This window comes from Rhineura floridana, chromosome 16 (assembly GCF_030035675.1).
Source record: "Rhineura floridana isolate rRhiFlo1 chromosome 16, rRhiFlo1.hap2, whole genome shotgun sequence".
Classification (NCBI taxonomy): Eukaryota; Metazoa; Chordata; class Lepidosauria; order Squamata; family Rhineuridae; genus Rhineura; species Rhineura floridana.
In genome coordinates, this window is record NC_084495.1 from 27,692,812 (window position 1) to 27,709,539 (window position 16,728).

A 16,728-nucleotide genomic window follows, 5' to 3' on the forward strand; every position below is an offset into this window, starting at 1 on the left:
TGGTGTGTGGTTTTTGCATCCCCTTAAAAAGTTTCTCAGCTTCTGCAAACCTCAAAGGTATCCCCAAGCACGGCAATACACCTCTGTAGTTTCTCAAAGGTCTCGCTTTGGCTACATAGCCATCATCACATGAGATCACTATTGACTTATATGATGATGGACTTGATGGACTTTGGGTTTGTCCAATAGGGCTCTTACATTCTTAAATTAGGGTAATCACAAAGCAGAATGACCTCTTTAGATGTCATCGACAAGCAGCAAACTGCAAATTATTTCATCATTGCATGTGCGCGCATGTGTTTGTTTAACCAAGGGAAGCAGGAACAGTGTTGATTTTCCATCTTGGCCAACCTTGGGCCAACCCTACTAGCAATCATTGGGCACTTCTAGACTGGTATTTTATAGCAGGTGCATTCTGCGACATACTCTTAACACAATGACAGCACATTAGTGGTGGATTTATTTTGCTTGAGCTTGTTCTGCGATGCTTCCCCAATGCCAGCACATTACTGCTGTTCAAAGGGGCTATAGCACAACAGGGGGAAAAATGGACTGCCTTCAGACTTATGGCAACCCTATGAATAGGGATTTCATGGTAAGCGGTATTCAGAGGGGGTTTACCATTGCCGCCTCCTGAGGCTAGTCATCCCCAGCTGGCTAGGGCCTGCTCAGCTTGCCACAGCTGCACAAGCCAGCCCCTTCCTTGCCTGCAACTGCCAGCTGGGGGGCAACTGGGCTCCTTGGGACTATGCCGCTTGCCCACAGCTGCACAGGTGGCAGGGCACATAACCCCTGAGACACTCACTGTGGGGGTGATCTTTAGCTGGCCCTTGACACCCAGGAGACACGAGCGGGGATTTGAACTCACAGACTCTGGACTCCCAGCCAGGCTCTCCTCCCCACTGTGCTACAACAGAAGCTGGACAAAAATAAAGCAGTACATTTCTGTATAAAATGTTACAAGATTTCAGCAGGAAGTTACAGGATATGTGCTGATATAAAGCAATGCGACCACACCAGAACTGGTGCAGGTACCAACAGTATTGAAACAGAGATCATGTGTGACTGCCCCAATAGCATAATGAACACAAACCATCCTGGATGCACAATAAAAAGGATGTCAGGAAGGTCCAAGCAGCAGTACATTTCCCCCCCAAAAAGCCATTAATAGCCAATTATCATAGACGTATAATGCCTTTAGTTTAAATCCACATAATTGATATTTTAAAGGAAACTATGTTTGAGATAGGGTCTCTTGAAGGGATTACAGTAATTAAGGACTATTACTCAGATGTTTGTTAAGAGAGCCATTCAGGCAGAACAGGATTATTAAAATAAAACCCCTGATCTAGACTTTTTTTTCAGGGGGGGGGAGGAGAGGTACTTTCCAACTGAACAGGAAAATCAATGTGTCCTGCTCTTGTGCCTTTAATGTTACAGAAATCAGCAAGTGAAGCTTCCACAGCATGGAGATAAAGAGATAACGCCTTGCTAAGGTCCACACATCATGGCGCTGTTAGCATCACAAACACAGTGACTGGTTGAAAAACTGGCAGCCTTCATCACAAAAGAGGATTTGTGAAGTTTCGTTTAAACCTTTGATGAGCTTGAATTCCTGAATCCTACACACAACAAAGCATAAGCCAATGGGAAGCAATGGCAAAGGAAGGGTCCTGGCTCATTGACAGAGCATCTACTTTGCATGCAGAAGGTCCCAGATTTTATCCCCGGCATCTCCAGCTTGAACTGGGAGAAATTCCTGAGGAGCCACTGTCAGTCAGTGTAGACAGTATTGAGCTTGATGGACCAGTGGTCTGATACAGCATAAGGCAGCTTCCTATGTTCCAAAGCTAGGCACATCCTGACAGAGATCTGTGCGCTGCAGAAAGGCTTCCTTAAAATTAGGCTCACTCTCAAAAACTCCTTGCCCAACAATTGCAATGTCCCCAGAACAACTTGCACTAGGGCCATGCTGTTCTCCCACTCACCACCATCTCCAGTTATGTTGCAAGGTCCAGGAGAAACATTTTACATAAATGTTACCATGTTAACAAACTGAACTATTTGCTTAACAGCAAGTATTTACCTTAAGGCAGGGATCAGCAACTGGCTGCAACGGGGCTAAATCCACCCTCCTAGCTGCCTATCAATTTGTATATATATATAAAGCTGTGAAGCACAATCATACAGAGCAGTTCTTGGCAACACGGCATGAGAGCCACCATGACTGCAGCATGGATAGCCTATGTGATGCCCTCCAGTTGTTGCTGGACTACAACCGCCATCATCCTTCACTATTGGCCATGGTGGCAAGGCTGATGGGAGCTGGAGTCCATTAATATCTGAAGGGCATCACATTGGCTACCCCTGGACTAGAAGGTTGAGACTGGGACTGGGGAGACCCAGATTCCCAGGACCTGTGTAGCTCACTGGAAGGAAGCTTTGAGCCAGCCATTATCTCTCAGCCTACCCTACCTCACAGGGATGTTATAAGGATAACATATGATGTGCCATCCTGAACTCCTTGGAGGATATAAATGCAATACATTTTAAGACAATAACACACCATTGGAAGGAATATAAATGGCCAATCACTCCCATCCCATCTTCACAGTGGACTCCTACTAACCAATGGCCTGATGTTCAAACACTTCAAGTCTGGCATCACGTTAGCTAAACCTGCTGTGCAGAATGTCATAGGAATCCAACAGCCTCGCCTTTCTCCACCTTCTAAATAGTTTCCTTGGATTTGAGATAAGAGGCAGCCACACAGCCAGAAACGCTCTTGCACTGTAAACTTCATCCACTCCCAAACAAAAACAGATGTCTCGGTATTAAGGTGGACTTTCTGACAGGCTGCAGAACTAGCTTTTTTCCCTTAACCACACAATATTCCCTCCATGCTCCCCCTCCCCAGCTCTCTGGTGTGAAGCATCAATAGCTCTGAAAAACACACATGCATTTGCAGTTCTAATTTTTCTTCTCTTTTTTTCCTCCAGACGGCCAGGCTTTCTACACCGTTTCTCTTCCCACCACCCTCCAAATTCTAGGGCATCCATCAATTTGCACAGTCTCATTGGTTTGTTTTCTTAAAAAGAAAAAATCAAGACATTCTCTGGAAGAAGAAAGGCTATTTTTAAGACAGGAGGAGGCCAGTAAGTCTATTTCCTTCCGCTACTTCAAGGTCACTTTAAGAAGCTTCCTCCACATTTTGTTCCTGGGAGACATTATTTGTGAAATAATCCCCACCTACCTACACACACATATCCAGGCTATTGCTAAATGCCTGCAATAATCACCCCACCGTCAAAGCAACAGAGACACATGGAAATGTGTCTTACTCAGAATTGTTTCCATCAGATTTTTTTTGGGGGGGGGGAGCAGGGAAGTCAAACCTTATTCAGGATCAACTCAACAGTAATTGGTCTGGGTAAAAACACTGCAAGACCAATTAAGGTTGTCCTTTGGCAGGGCTGCTGCGATATAGTCTACCAAACATGAAATGCAGCTCTGGAAAGCTTTTCAAGGCAGGAAAACTGTTTGCGTGTGTGTGCATTTGAAAGATGGAGTTGGAGAACTAGCATACAAAACAGGCAGTTGCTATAATAAGAACAATCCAGCTAGCTACTTACATGCATTTGTCACTGAAAAACTGTTGGAGGAATCCAGGTGGTCAACATGATAGTTCAAGTGGAAAGGTTTTTCTGTAAAATTTTGGTTTGTGTTGTATAACTGTACAGCAAATCGGAACGCACTGTGCTCCTGGACCGTGTTCCTCATGAAAAGTCCCCCTGTAAGGCAGAAGATACAGCATTTATTTATTTGCTCAGGTAAAAAAAAAAAAGAGGGAGACTTATATGTTAGGGGATATGCTGCACAATTGATATTTCTCATCAGCCATCGTATAACATTTGTTGTTGTTATGTGCCTTCAAGTAGATTACAACTTATGGCGACCCAATGAATCAGTGACCTCCAACAGCATCTGTCATGAACAACCCTGTTCAGATCTTGTAAGTTCAGGTCTGTGGCTTCCTTTATGGAATCAATCCATCTCTTGTTTGGCCTTCCTCTTTTTCTATTCCCTTCAGTTTCCCCCAGCACAATTGTCTTTTCTAGTGAATCAGGTCTTCTTATTATGTGTCCAAAGTATGATAACCTCAGTTTCATCATTTTAGCTTCCAGTGATAGTTCTGGTTTAATTTGTTCTAACACCCAATTATTGGTCTTTTTCGCAGTCCATGGTATGCACAAAGCTCTCTTCCAACACCACATTACAAATGTGTTGATTTTTCTCTTATCCGCTTTTTTCATTGTCCAACTTTCACATCCGTACATAGAAATCAGGAATACCATGGTCTGAATGATCCTGACTGTGGTGTTCAGTGATACATTGCATCTGAGGACCTTTTCTAGTTCTCTCATAGCTGCCCTCCCCATTGCTAGCCTTCTTCTGATTTCTTGACTATTGTCTCCATTTTCATATAACATACCATGTTCCATATCTACAGCAATGTATTCACACATATAATGCAGCTTACAACCAGGGTTCATGCTAAACACACACAAACTATTTTTCTTCCATGCAAGGCTGCAGTCCTGTGCACACTTTCCTGGAAGTGAGCCCCACTGAAAATCAGTGTGACTTCAAAGTAAACATGGATAGGATTAGGCTACAAAACACTAGTGCTTCTGTAGCCCAGTCATTTCCATGCTTACTCCACAGCAAATCCCACTGAGTGCCATGGGGCAGAAGCATGCATAAGGTTTCAGCCTGCAATCTACACATCTTATATGTCTTACAGCAGAAGCCAAAATATGCCTTTATGGCTTTGCAATAAAAGGAAGCATATAAATACTTTAAACAAATACTCAAAAATAAACCCTACAAAATTCAATAGCACCCCCCAATAAAAGAAAACAAAACACACACAGCCCAGTCCTATGCATTGTTATCTCACTCCTTTCAAAAGGTCCTTACTGTCAAATAAAGGTATAGAGACAGGACTGCAGCCTTATCAAGAAGGAATTCCAGCTGGGACTCACCACAAAGTAGGAACGCATAAGACTGGACCTTTAACAGTGCAATCCTATGCATGTCTACTTCAAAGTAAATCCCACTGAGTTCAATGAAGAGTACTCCCAGGTAAATGGGTACAGGATTGCAGTGCGCTTAATGGCTTAAGCTTGGCTTCCAGTGCATTAAGGCTACAACTCCCTGCACAGCATTACCCAAGAAAGCCCCACTGAACTCATTGGGATTTACTTCCTAATAAACACAGCCAAAAGATCCGTATAGGTAGGGTTAGGGGGTCTAGCATGATGCGTGAGTGTTTTAAGATCAAGCCACTTGAAATCTCTCATCTCCAAGAATCAACCGGAGAAAGGAATGCTCTCAGATGGGTTCTGTTGTGGTCTGCCATGATCCCTTTCCCAAAAAACAACATGTACCAAGCACAGGTTATGCAGGAGCGAAGTTGTGAAAAGCAATGCCCGCAGAGGCTTCCCAACAGAGACCAACATGGATCTGGCCTTAGAGGAAGAGGAGGAGAAGGAGGAGGGGAAAGTACTAGAGAAAACTCCACATCAAACTTATTGCTAAGCTTTTCATTTGGTGCCCAGGATGCTAGCCCCCCCCTTCCCTTAGAGACAAAGCAAACAAACATCTCCAACTAGGGTTGGGAAGACTCCCTGCCTGTCCTGAACTCCCGAAGAGCCGCTGCCGGCCAGAGTAGACAATCCCGAGAGAGAGAGATGGACCACAGTGCTCTCTGACTCAGTGTAAGGCAACTTCCTAGACACCCCCCCCCGTTCCTTCTGCGGCGTGTAGGGACGGATGGAGCTGGCGTCGGGGAGTGTGCGTGCGGGGGACCTAAGAGAGGTAAAGACGCCTTACCCTAAGTGAATGCAACGCTATTTTTAAACACGGCTTGGCATTTTTCAATGCCCCAGAATCCCGGTGGGAGGGAAGTTTACACTCCCACTCGCGGAACAGCAAAAACACATGCGATGCCGCGCTCAGTTGATGGCATACGGAGGCAAAAGGCACCGATTATTTGAGCCATCTGCCTGCACGCTCCTCTCCGTTCGTACGCTCCGACGGCCCCCTGCGTGCCAGCCCAACACACACGAACGCACAGGATGGTCGTGCCATTTCCGATGGCTGGATCTTATTCGTTCTGGCACATTTGGGTCCGTCAGACACCCAGCCAGCCACCCGCGCCGTCTCCAGACAAGGCAAGGTTGAAGGGGTCCCAGAGAGCTTCTTCTAGATCACGGAAGCGCGCTCCATTAAATGACAGGAGTTGTGTGCTCCCATAGTGTTAAAATAAGCAAAGACGAGGGCAAGCCAGCACCGGGGGCGGGGGCGGGGGCGGGGGCGGCGGGGGCGGCGGGGGCGGGGGCGGGGGCGGGAGAGAAGAGCCTAAAGGAAGTTTTGGATTCAGTGGGATTAGGAAAAGAAAATTAAAAAAGAAATAAAGTACCAAGACGAGTCACCTCTCTAGCCTAGGTGGGGAGGGAAAAACCATCGAACTGTTGCTCTTCCTTCTGTGTGTGTGTGTGTGCGTGCGCGAGAGAGACAAATCATTCATTAACAAGCATAAGCACCCCATCGTCAGCGGAATCAAGAGGTGGCTTTTAAAAATAAAAATAAAATAAACTATGACTTCAAAGGAGACTGCAAGTCTTAACAGCGCCGTTAACACTGATGCTGCAATCCTGGTTTCCGTCCCAACGCTGCCCTCGCCGCTGCCAAAATCCACGCTTAATCTGTCCAACGGTATGCAGTTGTTCTTTCTGTATTTTAAGGCAAATGGTACCGTTTCTTTCAGCGACGCGCCTGCCCCGGGGCGATCAAGATCGGGAGTGGGTGTTGGGGGTGGAAGGGGGAAGCCAGTTGGAGACGCAGGTTGAAGATAAAAAGGTAGACCCCCCGCCGCCACCCCCTTCTCCTAACCCTCTCTCCGCGAAACACCCAAGCGTGTTTTTTTTAAACTCTTTGGAAAGAGATCGGCGCTCCTTACCTATACTGATGGTGTTTGGGAAGCCACCGAGCGACTCCCCCAGGAGCCCCACCAGCACGAGGAAAAGAGTTGGAGGCACCGGCTGACCCATATTCGCCTTCGTCCCCAGATTCCGTTTTCGCTCCGCTCGTTTCTCCTTCCGCCCCTGCAGCTCGACGCCTACAACGAAACAGACCAGACGGGCATCGGCGCAACAGCGGGGAGCCTCTGAAGTAAGCGCCCCTTCCTTCCTTCCTTCCTTCCTTCTTCACTCCGGCCTGAAAGGGCTCATGGGCTTGGAGGCGCGGGAGCTTGCGGCACAGCTGAGCAGGGACTTCGTTTCGCTCCCCCCCTCCCGGCCGTTCGCCTTCCCCTTCCCCTACGCAAAGATGGTGGGGCGAGCCAAGCGGCGATCGCCCCCACCTCGCTCGCCTGCCTCTTCCCAAGAGCGAGTCGCCTCCGACCGGGCTCCTCGGCTCAAACTTCCTCGGCCGCCGCCTGGGCGCTGCGATCGTCCCCGCGCCTTCGCCTCCCTACGCGAACTGCCGCAAGAGCCCCCCAAACGCCGCGCCTCGGTGCGCCCGTGTCAGTTTCGCCCGAGCCAGGCAACCGCAGCGCTGCGCGAGGCAATCAATGGCAACGCGGCGAGGCTCACGTGGACCTCCCTTTAAAGCGGCCACGGGCCCCTTTCAAGCTGCATCGCCTCTTTCTCGCCTTCCCTCGCTCTCCCTTAGAAGAGGGGGGGGGGAGAAAGAGAGAGAAGGGAGGTACGGCTAAGCGACAGGGCGACGCCACGGAGGGAGACGAGGCCCGATGGAAGGAAAGGGAAAGGCAAGGAGGGGGGATGCGGGAGAGGAAGGCAAGCAAATGATGCGGGAAGGGGGATAGGGAACACAGGAGCTGCCTTAGACCGCTGGCTCCATCTAGCTCAGCATAGTCGACACTGACTGTACTGACTGGCAGCGTCCTCCTACCCTTCCTGGAGATACCAGGGATTGAACCTGGGTCTTTCTACATGTCAAGCAGGTGCTCCGACGCTGTAGGAGCGAGGCTCCTGTGCCTTTAAGGCTGCGAGGCTGTTCATTGGCATACAGCTAGGAGAAGGCCCCACTGAAAGCTCCAGTGGGCTGGGTAGCCAATGTGGTGCCCTCCATCAGTCTCACAGCCGGCATAGTGGAGGGATGGGGGCAATGGGAGTTGGAGTCCAGCAACATCTGGAGAGCACCACGTTGGCTACCACTGCAGCCCCATGGGTCTTCTCTTTCTGAGGGAAGCTGCATAGGATGGAGCTGCAATCCTGTGCTGCACAGTAAGCTCTATGGGATAACCATGGGGCATTTTTGTTGTTGGTTTGTCATGCATAGGATCAGGCTGTCATTCTTCAGGCAGGTAGACATGAGAGCAATGGCCCTCTCAGTGGGGCTTCTTTCTGGTAAACTGTGCATAGAATCGGGGCTGTCAGGCTGTAGTCCTCCGCTGCATATGTGAGTGAGTCCCATCCGATGCAGTGGGATTGACTGCTTGGTTTGGACAGGGGTTGCTCTGCAGAGGAGAAGATTTCACCAGGGAGGTCTGCTTTCCCTCCCCCTTGCAAAATAAACTGCTGCCCCTGCTAGGTAGAAAAGCCTTTCTTCTGCACAACTCTTGAAATGTGCAGGGAGAGCCCTGTCCAGTCCCTGGATGGGGTTGAGAGCCACAAAAGAGGTGAAAGGGCACAGACGCAAACACACAGAGAGAGAGAGAGCAGGCAAGAGCAGCCAGGGACAAATTCAACAGAGCCAGAAGAATGAAGGAAAAAAGCAGGGAGATGCAACACCTTTGAATGAAGCGCCAGACCTGATTGCAAAGTGATGTGTGTTTTTTTGGGGGGGGGGGGGAGCAGGACTTGCTTTACTTTGCCCTCATATGCATGTTTGTTCAGAAGTAAGTTGTACTCTTTCTAATTGGCTTCGCTCCCAGTAAGTGATAGGACTGCACCCTTAGCTATTTTGCAACCATAATTGGCTGCATCCTATTCTGTAGAAAAATAGGAACATGCCTTACACTGAATCAGACTCTTGGTCCATCTCGCTCAGTCTCCACTGACTGGCAGCAGCTTTCTGGGGTTGCAGGCAGAAGACCTACCTGGAGATACCAGGGATTGAATCTGAGACCTTCTGCATGCAAGACAGATGCTCTACCACTGAGCTATGGCTGATACCTGAAAGATCATCATACACCTGATATACCCATTTGATCACTGTGCTCTGCAGGTGAGGGCCTCCTGGGGCACATTCACACTGTACATTTATTCCACTATTATTCCACTTCAAGCAGCCATGGCTTCCCCTAACGAATCCTGGGAAGTGTAGTTTGTGAAGGGTGCTGAGAGTTGTTAGGAAACTATTATCCCCAGAGACCTACAGTTCTCAGAGTGGTTTAACAGTCCCTCTTACCAGAGAAAGGGTGGTGGTGAAAGGGTGGAGTGTTAGCTACTGAAAAGAGTCTTCTTAGTGGCTGACTCATCTTTCACTTTGACTGGCTTCAATCAGCAGGAAAGGACTCTTCTCAGTGGTCATCACACTCTCCTTTCATGCTGATTGGCTTGTAGGATGCTGGAGACATAGGGACCCTGCTGGGATTAGGCTCCCAAAAAATGAAGGGGTCCAAGACCCCCTGAGACCCTGGATGACTACACCTCTGGAGATAACCGAAGATGAGAGAGCATATGGGGCCTCATCAGAAAAAAAGACTGAAGGTGGAAGTCAGGGTGGAGAGACAGACTGGCACTGGAGTGGACACCTCTGGAAATGAGAGGGGAACAGTAAGCTTGCCACATCACTATGCAGTGGACTGTGTGGACGAGTATTGCTTTAAGCCTCCAATTTCCCAATCCAAGACTATTCACTACACCATGCTGGACCCCAATAAGAATGAGTTGTGCAGACGCATTTCCCAGTGAAAAGCAGGGTTGCCAGCTTTTTTACTAGCTCCTGCTTCCATGCCTTTTAAGAGCAGCTTGATCCACCAATATTAGCAGGTGATAAGGCTTCTCTCGTATGTGGTGAAAAGTGTCACCTGCTGATCTGTGTTAAAACAAACTGCAATTAAAGACAGAAAAGCAGGACAATCCTCCCCTGATCAGTTGGCAACCCTAGTAAGAATGCAGGATTTTGGCCTTCCTGAAAGGCGGCACTTTATGTTTCCTTACACTGCCTGGGTCTGTCGAATAGCTGCAGCCAATTGCAGTTCTGCTAGGTAAATAACTGCATTTGTTTCATGATTACTAATATCTCTGCCTATAGATTTTGCTGTTTTTTTTCTATTCACAGCTCTGCATGAGGTCCAAAACTGTAAGAAAAAAAATGAGGATGGAACAGATCTCTTGGGCAATTTCTTTTATCCTTGAACCAATGCAACTTTTTTCTCAACTGATAGAAATGTAGGAAGCTGCCTTACATATCATGTCAGATTATTCATTTACCTAGGGCAGTATTGCTGAGTTCTCCCCACCCCCGCTACCTGATCCTTTTATCTGGAGATGCTGGGGATTGAAACTGAGATTTTCTCTAGGCGAAGCATGGAATACTATGGAAGACTGTGTACAGCTGTGGTCGCCTCACCTCAAAAAGGATATTGTAGTGTTGGAAAAGGTTCCGAGAAGGGCAACCAGAATCATCAATGGGATGGAGGAAAGGTTGCAGATTTTGGGCTGTTGGGTTGAGAGAAAAGGCAAGTAAGAGGAGACATGATAGAAGTGCATAAAATTGTGCATGGCATGGAGAAAGTGGATAGAGAAAAGTTTTTCTCCCTCATAGCATTAGAACTCATGGAAATCCAGTGAAGCTGAATGTTGGAAGATTCCTAGGGTTGCCAGGTTCATGGCCTGAGACTGATCCCATATCTTTAGGAGAAGAGAAAGTCAGCCAAGTGCGGGTGTTCTTGCAACACTGTAATGGGAAAAACCACAAGGTGGAATTCTCCCTTCCCCCGGCACAACCTTTAAAGATACAGAAGACCTCTTGGAGGCGGGGCCTGGCAACGGTGTTGCAAGAACACCCACACTTGGCTGACCTTCTCTTCTCCTAAAGATACAGGATCAGTCTCAGGCCCTGAACCTGGCAACCCTAGTCTGGACAGACAAAAGGAAGTACTTCTTTACGCAGCACAGAGTTAAACTACGGAGTTTTCTCCCACAAGAGGCAGTGACAGCCACCAACTTGGATGGCTTTAACAGAGGATTAGACAAATTCATGGAGGATAAGGCTATCACTGGCTGCTAGCCACGATGGCTGTGCTGTATGTGCATAGTCAGAGGCAGTATGCTTCCAAACACTAGTTGCTGGAAACTGCAGGAGGAGAGAGTGCTCTTGTGCTTCCATCCTGCTTTTGGGCTTCGCATATGCATCTAGTGGGCCACTGTGAGAACAGGATGCTGGACTAGATGGGCCACCGGCCTGATCCAGCAGGCTCTTCTGACGTGCTCTGAGCTCCCTTGAAGAAGCAGTTTCTGTCTTACTGCCCTGCAAGTCTGTTCTATTACTAGCAGCAAATGTTACTTCCCTCATTCTCTGTGGCTGGGTCTACACAAGAGGCAGAATGAGGTGTAGATAAAGTAGTAGAATAGACTATACCAATCCAGATTGTGGCTGTGTACACCTATACATTTAAAGTACCTTTAAATAATATCTCTTGCCCCCTCTCAAGAATCCTGGGAACTGTAGTTTTCTCCTCACCAAGCTACAATTCCCAGCATCCTTAACAAACTGCTGTTCCCAGGATTTTTTTTAAAAAAAATGTAGTTTAAATGTGTTTTAAATGTATGCAACCTGTGTGTACGTGTGTGTGTGTGAATACTATTTTTGAATGCTCTGCCTCACACAACCCCCCCCCCCAAAATCCTACACACTCTCCTTGTGAACAGAAAACTAGGACATTAGGATGAAAAGCCCAACCAGCTGTGCTGGTTTTCTTTTTGCAGGGACTTAAACCAAAAAACCATGAAAAAAACCATGACCCTCCCTTCCCCATCTATAGCTTGAAGTGGTACAGTCCATAATATTTTTTATTTTATTTTACAGTCTTTATAGCCACTGAACATATAAAAATTCAAAGCAGCATACCACAAAACACCAAACCAAACCATATAAACAACCCACAAAATATTACAAATAAAGTTCAGAACAAACTAAAATAAGAGTGACTGATAAATTGTAGCTAAGCTACTAACCCAGGAATACCTGGGAAAAGAAAACAAGTCTTTAACATGCATCAAAATATTACCCACTAACTTTGCTATATATATGCAGACCAGGCCTAGCTTTTCAGGTGCTTTCATGTTCTAGGTGTGTTCCCATATATTATAATATAATATAAATAGTGCTTTTTTGGTGAAAAATTAGGTGAGGGTGCTCAAACCTTAATAAAATTTCTATGGGTGCCAACACAAAATGGTTGCCATGGGCAGCCAAAAAAGAGGTGCGGGTACTCTGTATCTGTGAGTACCATCACAAGAAAAGCACTCTGCATGTGGTATGTATATTTGTGTGTTGTGTGTATTCTATGTCCAGCAGGCATCACACTTTGCCATACTGACTTTAAAAGAAATATATAATGCACCAATACCACCTATCTCTCTATCTCTCTCTCTGGAAGTTTAGAAATCACATTTACAAGTTCATTCAACAGAAGTGTCATCGCTGGTATTAGAACAGAGTTAACAGTGGCCATCAAGCTTCGTTGGATTAATATCTTTTAATTTCTGGTTTTGTTTTCTGGAATCTTTTCATCTATGCTGCATGGCACTATTGTTTTCACTTTTGCTAACACCAGTTATATGATCAATGTTACCCTCTTCACACTTCAGCACCTTGTAGTATTTAATAAGTGACAGAATCAAGATCTATGTGTCAGGGTTTTGTTTTTTTTACCCTGTTGATGTGATCTGCTCTGTACTTTTTCCTTGATCTCTTGACTCTGCCACATCTACACTATGCATTTAAAGCATCATCATACCACTTTATCAGCCATGGCTTCCCCCAAGGAATCCTGGGAACTGTAGTTTGTAAAGGGTACTGAGAGTTGTTAGGGAGACCCCTATTCCCCTCACAGAGCTACAATTTCCAGAGTGGTTTAAGAGTCAATCCCTCTTCCCAGTGAACTCCTGAAACTGTAGGTCTGTGAGGGGAATAGGAGTCTCCTAACTACTCTTAACACTACTAACAGACTATGGTTCCCAGGATTATTTGGGGGAAGCCACGACTGTTAAACTGATATCATTGTGCTTTAAATGTGTAATGCGAATGTGGCCTTTGTATTTGAGCTATGTCCCCACAGCAGGTGAGTTAGATTACCACTCTTTGTTGCAGAGCTGGCTCATAGAATTTGGTTTGCTTCTGGCTGACAGGCAGAGGTATGTTATAAACTTAGTGACCTACACATGCTTATCAGGTAGTAAAGCCCTATTGAACTGAATGGGACTTGCTTCTGAGCAGACATAGTAAGAATTGTGTGATGGCACAGTATTATACTAGTTTAACCATCATGATTTTTCTCAATGAATCCTGTAGGCTGGTGAAGGTGATGAGAGTTCTGCAAGAAATCCCTGCCCCACCATACAAACTACAGTTCGCAGGGTTCCCTGGCAAGAAGGATGGTCCAATATCGATGTGACCAATTTGGTTTATGTGTAAGCCCATTCATCGCCTTATTCAGAAACACAGGGCTCCTCTCGACATTTCGTCCAGTATGTGGTTTAATTTATTTCATCCAATGATCCCATATTTGAACCATTATTTTGTGCCTAACAGTCCATAAGCAAAGAATATAGGGCGGGGCTGGGGAACCTTTGGCCCTCCACATGTTGTTGAACTCCAATTCCCACCAGCCCCAGTCAGCACAGCCCATGGTAAGGAATGATGGGAGCTGTAGTCCAGTAACATTTGGAGGGCCAAAGGTTCCCCAACCCTAACACAGAGAGTTAAATAGGAAGTGAAAAACAAATAAAATTGCCCCATTGTACCCTTGGGATAACCAGTCAATGCAATAATTTGAGGGTTGTGTAATCCAGGGATGATGGACCTATACCATTCAAACTCCCATCAGTGGCAGCCAACATGACCACTGGTCAGGGATGATGGGAACTGTAGTCCAACAATATCTGGAGGGTCACGGGTTCCTCATTCCTAGTGTAATCCATACAACCACAGTTTCCTGCCAAAACCAAAGCATACTTAAAACTGGGGAAAGGCTTTAGGAAACAGAAGTCCTACAGCTTTGGGATTAATTAGAGAACATCTAGATTAGGCATGTGTCACCCCATTCACCACCTTATTCAGAAACACGGGACTCCCCTCAGCATTTGTTATGGGTTTTGCCTGACTGGAAACCACATTCACTTAGGAATTTCACATTAGGAAGAATTTTGTGTCTGTGAAAGGATGTACCTGGGAATTCTTGTCCTGGTCTTCTCCAAAGTCCTTTGGCTTCCTTGAAGTCCGTTAGGTGTTTTGCCCAAGCTGGAAACTCCAATTTTGTTGTAGGTGAAATGCCTAGCCATAGGAGGAGATTGCCGGCAAATAAATGGGTGATGTTTCTGGAATGCCAGAGCTTTATTAGAGGGCAAATCTATTAGTAATTATACATCAGGGAAGATCTTCAATGGGATTCTTTTGCACATAGCCGCCTTCTCTTTCCTTGTTTTGTCTTCCTCCCACACACATGACTACTGTTGCCATTGACTATAACTGGAAGCCACTGCCTGCCTGCAGAGAAAGTCTGCCTTTGATTATCTGGACCACATTTTCATACCATCCAACATTTCACAGATAGAACTAGGTCGGCCATGTGTCCTACTTTACAAAGGACAGTTTGAAGAGTTGTCAAATAGAGGACAGTCCTCTATTTGAAGGTGCTATCTGGTCCAGGTCTGGTTTAAAGATAAAAGACCATACAAATGAAGCATGGCTCTAGAGCATTCTGGGAAATTTTAATTATGGCTCTGAACCCAACTGTCCACAGGTGCCTGCCAGTACCACCACCACTATTAAGAAAATCAGAGGGTTCCCACTGGTGTAAGAGGGGCCCAGAAGAAGGCACTCTGCTGTGAGACCCTTCAGCCCTGGAACTGATCTGTTTCCAGAGTCCAGAAGAGAGTTACAGGTGACAGGGTCACCATCTGAGGAGCTGGAACAGGTTCTTGGCTGTGAACCTGACCCTGATTGTCAGGTGAACCTGGGACAGTCAGGTAGAAACCTACTGGTCCCATAGCACCAGGGCTTGTAGAATGTGAGCTGAGCTGCTCACAGGGATTTCTCCCTTGGCATGAGGAACTGAGTGCCTCTCACTACCTTGCCACTCTAACAGCACAAGTGAGAGGCCATGGAGTGAAGGAGAAAGACGTGTCTTCAGGCCAGAGAGATAGTCCTTTAAGAATTGGCAGTTGTCCAACAAATGAGGGATGGAGCATCCAAGAGTTGGTAGATAGAGGCTGAAAAGGGTCTCAGTTCACACCTCCAGCCCTTGTCAGAGTTAGTTCTCACTAGGAGCTGTCCATGGTGGTGAAGGAAGGGATTTTCCTTGATCTCCCACCCCCTGTGGGATATGCTTTGAAACTAGAACAGAACAGAACAGGATTCAGCCCAGTAGGGCCCCGCTTTACAGCGCTTCACTTTACAGCGTTCCGCTAATACAGCGGTTGTGAATTGTAGAAAGGCCCCGCTTTACAGCGCTTGTTCCGCTTTTACGGCGGTTTTTTGCCGCCAGGCACCATTTTGGTCAATGTAAGTCAATGGGATCCACTTTACAGTGGTTTTCGCTTTACAGTGGGGGTCCAGAACGTAACCCGCTGTATGAGCGGGGCCCTACTGTACAGAGAGGAAAGGGAAAAGGAGGGAGACTCGGGTTTTGCTACTTCCAGAACCACCCACACAGCTGCAAGAACAACTCGCTTCATCTGTAGAGCCTATGGAACAGAAGAAATGTTGAATGGGTTCTCCCTTGAAAGGCAAAATGAGTTCCATTAAGCTAAGATGTCATTTTGTGTTTAAGAATGGAATTGGGTAATACCCATGAAGCTTTGTGTGAGAGACAATGAACACTAGGGGAAAAGGGTGGTAGAAAGTAAGGAGCAAGGGTCTCAAAATGCACACATACACCCAGTTTTCCTATTTCTATTTCTTAATCATAAGAGAAGTCTTTCAGGAAGACGGTAGCCAGCCATTTCCTTTTGATTCTCCCCAAACTACAAATTGCTGGCAAGAAAAGCCAATTCTGTTGTATCTTACAGCTTATTTTTTCTTTTTTTCAACCTCTTTTTTTTTTTTAAATGAACTAACCAAAGAGCCTTTCATCTAATTAGAAATAAGTTGTTCCTCTATGGTTATTTCCTCATAAAGCGGAGGAGAGACAATTCACTGAACTTTATGCTAATGCCGGCGGTTTGATTAGCTACAACCTGATTAATTCTAAAGGAGACTGCTTTTTTTCCAGATCGTGTGATACTGGCACTGATAATAACAAAGATGAAAGGGAATTAAGGAGGGAACAAATTGTCCAAAGAAGGAAAGAGCTTATCTGGCTAAGGGTGCAACTGGAGCACTCAGTACTCAGCTGACTATGTGTCCTGCTTTACAAAGGACAGTCCTCTGTTTGAAGACATACAGTACAAGTTGAAAGACAAAGATCTCTAAGAAGGGCAACTAGGAGTTTTAAACATACCCATCAATAGTTAGCACCTGGACAGCAGA

General features: G+C 46.4%; 1 protein-coding gene across 2 annotated transcripts in view; it reads right to left on the reverse strand.

The window, feature by feature from the left end:
* Positions 1-7,580, reverse strand: part of GRIA3 (glutamate ionotropic receptor AMPA type subunit 3) — a 236,851-nt gene extending 229,271 nt beyond the window's left edge. For both annotated transcript variants that reach the window (XM_061598226.1, XM_061598227.1), the window contains exons 1-2: positions 7,025-7,580; positions 3,633-3,791 (exon numbers count right to left, since the gene is read on the reverse strand). In XM_061598226.1, the coding sequence (XP_061454210.1) occupies positions 3,633-3,791; positions 7,025-7,115 (250 nt within the window). In that variant the 5' untranslated portion in view covers positions 7,116-7,580. The remainder of the gene's footprint in view (positions 1-3,632; positions 3,792-7,024) is intronic.
* Positions 7,581-16,728: the final 9,148 nt, after the last annotated feature.